General features: G+C 44.2%; 1 protein-coding gene across 1 annotated transcript in view; it reads left to right on the top strand.

The window, feature by feature from the left end:
- The first annotated feature begins 543 nt into the window (after window positions 1–543).
- The window catches only part of CWC15 (CWC15 spliceosome associated protein), a 40,184-nt gene continuing 34,727 nt past the window's right edge, over window positions 544–6,000 (top strand). The window contains exons 1-3 of the mRNA XM_073337599.2: window positions 544–664; window positions 2,901–3,039; window positions 5,475–5,587. Coding sequence (XP_073193700.1) covers window positions 2,909–3,039; window positions 5,475–5,587 — 244 coding nt within the window. The 5' untranslated portion in view covers window positions 544–664; window positions 2,901–2,908. The remainder of the gene's footprint in view (window positions 665–2,900; window positions 3,040–5,474; window positions 5,588–6,000) is intronic.

Genomic DNA, 6,000 nt, shown 5'->3' with positions numbered 1-6,000 from the left:
GGGCTTCGACGGCTGGAAGTGGCCCGGGCCTCTCTGGACCTCTGAGGGGGCCGGACTGTCCGGGCATGACACCCCCCCGCCCAAGCTAAACCAGACGAACCGACGGGAAAAGCACCGGCCGCAGGGGAGAGACCGGACGAGGCGGGTCTCGCCCTCAGGCCCCGTCAGAGGCAGGGCCACACTGCAGCCGCGACGGGCTGGGCGCCCGGCTCCCCTGTGCCCATTCACGGGCTCGGAGCCCCTCCGAATCACCCAGCCTGGCCCCCTGCACCGCACAGGCTCCGGACCCTGCCCCCTCTCGGGCTGGGGTCTCAGACGCTCTGCGTGAGGAGCTGCCGTAGGTACAGGGCGGCGGGCGACAATGGAACCACAGCACCCACTCCAGGCGCAGAGCGAGGGAACTTCCGCCCCGGTAACCCTCACGGCGGAGCAGCGCCCGCGCAGTCACGTGACGTCACGTCACGTCACGTGGCTCCCCTCGCCGAGAAGGCGTAAGCCCCGCCTCTTCTGACCTCTCTATGGTGCTTCCCTGAGCGGGTCCGTGTCTATGGTTTGCGCGCGGTGACCTGTGGGAAGGCGGAGGAGTTATGGCCTAGGGACTGGCCGAGCGCGCGTAGCTGGCCTAGGAGCGGGGCAGTGGCGGGGGGGACCCGCTGTGTCTAAGGTAAGTCCTGGCGCCTGGAGGCGGGGCTCTTGGGGGCAAGGGGGGAGCCCTGGGTGTGGAGGCCGTGAGAGGGGGCATGTCACGGATGGGGGGCGCCATGTTGGGGGGCGGCTCTGAGGGAGGGGGAGGGGTTCTTTGGAGGGGGGCCCGTGGGGGGGGGCGGCTCTGATGGCGGGGGCCGTGTGGCGGAGTGGAGGGTGTCATTGACGGAAGGGGCTGGAGAGGAAGGCGAGGGGGCTGATTTGGGGGCGCGGTGCCTTTGATGGGGGAAAACGGGGCATCTCTGTGCAGGGGGCAGGAGGAGGGGGGGCAGTCAAGGGCTACGCCGTTAGTGGAGACTTTAGCTTCAATGATGACATTTTACATCGTTCTTTTCACGTGGACTGTGTCCTAAATGGAGGTTAAACACTATTCCACAGTTAAAATAACATGCAATAGGAGGGTGCGAGGTTACTGCTAATATCTAGCTCTTATATAACGTTTTCTATCAAAGCCCTTTACCAAGGAGGTCGGTATCATTATCCACATATTATTGATGGGGAAGGTGAGGCACAGGAAAAAGCAGTGACTTGCTTGAGGTGACCCAACAGGCCAGCTGGGCCTCCTGAGTCCCAATGCTCTAGCTACTAGGCCAGTGGTTCTCAAACTTTTTTTTTTTTTTTTTTTGCAGACCACTTGAAAATTGCTGAGGGTCTCGGTGGATCACTTAATGATCTTTCCAAATGTTGTTTGTACTATTAGCTAACTATTGTAAAGCGCTTTGGGTAAAAGCACCATATTAAAAAAAACTTTAATAATAATTAACTGCTTTATTCTACAAATAAAGCACACAACTCATATTTTATTATCCGTAGTCTTACCTTTCTAATATGATGGATGTGCCCTCTCTCCCCTGCCGTGGCAGCCCCCGAGCTGGGGCTGGGAAGCAGAGGGGTCTCTCCCCCTCCATGGCAGCTCCCGAGCTGAGGCTTGGAAGGAGGGCCGTCTCTTGCCACAACCCTGGAGCTGGGGAAAATCACCTCTTTCTCTGGCCGCCGCAGCCCTGCATGTCCCAAATCCCCCCCCTCCACTCTTCTCACCCAATTGCCCCCTCCCATCTACCCCGTATTCCGCCGCAAGGCCACCACCTCACCTTACATGTGCATCTTCTCCAGGGTACAGGCACCTAATTAGTGGAGCGGATCCACCAATTAGGTGGATGGCCTTTCATTCTTTCGTGTGCAGCCACCCAGGCGCGCACATTAGAGGGAACTATTCGCGAACCACCTGAATGGAGCTCGCGGACCACAGTTTGAGAACCTCTGCACTAGGCTATAGTGCCTTCCAGGGAGAAAGAAGATGCAGTGCTCAAAAACTAATATTTACATGCACCTGGGCATGTTGGATAAATCAAGATGGATCTGTGATGCATAAAAAGTTTTAGGCACTTTTTATGAAGAAACTTAAATGTAATGCTCCTGCTTGTACAAATGTATATAGAGATTATAAAGTGTCTCTCTTTGGATGTTTTGATAAGAGTTGAAATGAGATGGGAAGGTCTAGAAAGGCAGATCTACAAAACAGGAAATAAGAAAAGGAGTACTTGTGGCACCTTAGTGAGCTGTAGCTTATGAAAGCTTGTGCTCAAATAAATTTGTTAGTCTCTAAGGTGCCACAAGTACTCCTTTTCTTTTAGCGAATACAGACTAACACGGCTGCTACTCTGAAAACAGGAAATGTAGAAGAGAGAGCTTGTTCATGCCGTTGATGACAACCTTGTGTTGAGGGAAATGACAGAAAGCTAGTAACAGAGGTTTTCATATGTTATCATAGTGTCTCATTTGAGATAAACTAACATTTGACTAATTTAATTTATAGAAATTAATTATAGATTACTTTGCATGTGTGATTTGACTTGAGTGATATTGACTCATATTTTTGAGAAGACAAAAATGGAAATTTATTGACTTTTTATAATACTTTGTCTTTCTTGAAAGGAGCTTTCTATATATGTAATAATCTCATGCCCTGTGTTTCTTTTCCCTTTCCTGACAGATTCATGAAAATCTGAATAGGTTATTCAGTTAACTAAAATGTTCCTCAGATGCAGCACTGTTTGCCAAGTTGTAGTTTACACTCTTTAACTGTAGCAAGAGCTGTGGTTGCTGCTATAACTCCATGAGTAATGTTCTTCTTAAATTAATGCCTTTCATTATGAATAGTGGTAATTACCAAATTTTTATATTTGTTCTTGAAGTAATTAAGATGACGACAGCAGCGAGGCCAACATTTGAACCTGCAAGAGGAGGAAGAGGAAAAGGAGAAGGAGATTTAAGTCAACTCTCCAAACAATATTCCAGCAGAGATCTTCCTTCTCATACTAAAATTAAATACAGGTAAAGGCCAGTTTCTTTTCTTGCAGAACATGGTGTACAGTGAATTATTCTCAGACTTGCACTGCTACTGAAAGAGAAATATCACAGATAATATTTATATATTAAACACTGATAATGTACTTAGCAGTATACAGATGCAAAATAAGGGCATTTCACCTGCCACAGTGAGGGTGCAGAAATGGAAGACAGAAGAGTTTCCAGTCTGAAGAGCAAACACTGAAAATAGGATGTACTGGAAGTAATTGTAATATTTTAATATATATTGTATTTACTTGTTTCTTGTGGGCACCACTGCAGAACTTAGTCTTTAGAAGGGGCCAGAATAAGAAAAGGGTGAACTGTCTTGAGCAGAGCACTCTATGCATAAGGGAAAAGATACAGGGTCATGTGAAGGAAGGAGGAGGAAATGATGTCTCATTCATCATTATCATAATCATCACCAAGGCTGGTATTTGCAGAGCAAAGAAGCTGATGGGAGGCATGCTAAAAGATGGAATAAGAGATGTGTGCTGGGGTGGGGTTCTAAAGGGCCTTACAAGCCAGGACAGAGGTTTTAAATTGACACATTGGGCAAAAAGGAGCCTGCAGAGAAAGTCAAAGGTGGGGAATAATGAAATCCCATTGGGCAAGAAAGATCATTTTTACAATTGTGTTTTGGAAGGGCAGAAGGTGAGCAACACAGGTGTCACACAGGCTACAGAAGAGGAGGTTTTAATAATCAGTGTGGAAAATAATTCATTCATGAAATGATCTGTTTACAGTTGGGACAGAGAGGAGTGGTTGGATCTTCAATATGTTGTGGAGGAAGAAATGGCAAGTTTTGGTTATCGTTTGAGATAGAAACTCAAGATTTAAAGACAGTGTCAATTTGAAATTCAATCTTTTTTTTTTTTTAAACAGTTAAAGGTAGCTGATATTACACTTCTCTGAGTTCCCTGGACCCTCCACTGCAAATTTTGGTATTTTACGCTCTCACTTCATTACCTTTTGAAATGCTTTGTTCATCTCTCTTGCTATGTGCAAGACTCATAGGTGAGAAATGGAGCATGCTGGAAATATAACAAAACTGTACACAAAATCCTGTCAAAAGCACAGTATAAAAAATGGTGGTGTTTCTCTACTTTTTAGTTAAAATTTTAGGTGTTTGTAGCAATAATATAGAAGACATTATCAGACAAATATGTTTTTTTAAAGTTAATGTTTTTGCTTGAAATGGAAGACAAGTAGGATGTGTCATACTGGTTTTTCACTTTCTCAGATAAGTAACAATGGGGAAAATACATGCATAAGCACATGCTGAATATTTTAACAAATCTTCTGGGTGCTTTTTAATAGTGTCGTCTTTATGTCCCTGTTCTCCATCTGATCTGAAGGATGGCTTTGTTAAATAGTACTACATCATTGAACCTTGTTGCAGTGTTTTGGTCTCCCTTGTTCTGTTTCGAATGACATGTAGTATTTGGGGTTCTTGTGGCTGTATCAGCCACAAGCCACTCAGATATGGGATCTGCAAATCCTGATTATTGTTTATACAGTAAGAAAATGAGCAAATTACTTCACCATAAAAACAGATATATGCATACAGTATATTAATAGCTGCTTGAAGCTGGGTTTCATCCAGGCACTGTGTACACTTATTTCCAGAACAGAGGAGTGAAATGAATCATTGCTCACTTTATTCATTTTAGTTCTTTTTAAGTTTTCCACAGAAAATTCAACACTCCCTGAAAAAGGCTTGCATTAATGTGTGTCAAATATGAATGTGCTGTTGCTCGTGGCTGAGATCTCTTAAATATGCATGGTGTATCTATAATATTTTATTGAAGCTATTATTTCCATTTGCCCCCTCTTCCCACTTGTTTGTTCTTCTAGAACACAAGTTAGTGAATCATCTAATTTGCAGGTAGATAAACCATCTCTCTGCAAGGATAAACTATAGTCCTCTGATACATCTATCTGGGATTAACTGAAAACACATTTTAGTCTTGATCTTATCTGAAGAGGCCTGGAAAACCTTATGTGCTCAGCAATAACTTGGGATGTTATAACTGTCAGAGAGAGAATGTCGGCCAGAATGTCAGGTCCTGGTGAATGTTGGCTAGGACATGATACTTGTATAACACACTACTAGGTGTCTTAGAAATACCTAAGAGAGATGGATAGTCATTCCCTGTTTTTACAGAAATTCTGTGATGTCTTTAAAATCCATTTGAAAGCCACTGGAAACTGGATGAAGTTTTAATGTTACTGAAGCATGTGGGGAATGCACCTTGAATGGTGTCTCATGCTGCTTGTATAGCTCTGCAGAATCTTTCTGACTTCTGGTAACTAGCTCTTCATTCCAGAACTTTCAGGCCCACGGGGGCAAATGCTACAAACTGGGAACTGTCTGCTTCACCTTTCTTTTCTTATTTTTTTTTCATTGCCTGTTCTAGACAGACCACACAGGATGCCCCTGAGGAGGTGCGTAACCGTGACTTCAGAAGAGAACTGGAGGAGAGAGAACGAGTCGCTGTAAGAGAAAAGAACAGAGACAGACCAGCAAGAGGTGAAATGAAACTTCTACTAAACAGAAAGTTACATTCTGTAATGAATCCATACGCTTCTGTCAGGATATCACGGGGATAGAATTCATGACCTACTGGAGCTGAAGGAGAACCTTCGTCACTAATATTAAAACACATATCATCTATGAGCCAGCCACTAAAGCATGACTGTTACATATATGTTGCCAGTTAATGACCGTACTAAAAGAGTTTTTATTCTTGTCCTGCTTGGGGGAAACACATTTTGTGGATATTTTTTTAGCCTTGGCGAGACAAGTACATTACAAAATATGTGAGATTGTCACTGAATAATGGAGAATTCCTCTGAAATTAATATTTCAAATAACTCTTAGTGTTCTATAGTGCTGATGTATGTGAAAATTTAGGCACTACTGATTGTGTGGATCATCTAAAA

This window comes from Lepidochelys kempii, chromosome 1 (genome assembly GCF_965140285.1).
Source record: "Lepidochelys kempii isolate rLepKem1 chromosome 1, rLepKem1.hap1, whole genome shotgun sequence".
NCBI lineage: Eukaryota > Metazoa > Chordata > Testudines > Cheloniidae > Lepidochelys > Lepidochelys kempii.
This window is presented reverse-complemented; position numbering and strand designations above follow the sequence as displayed.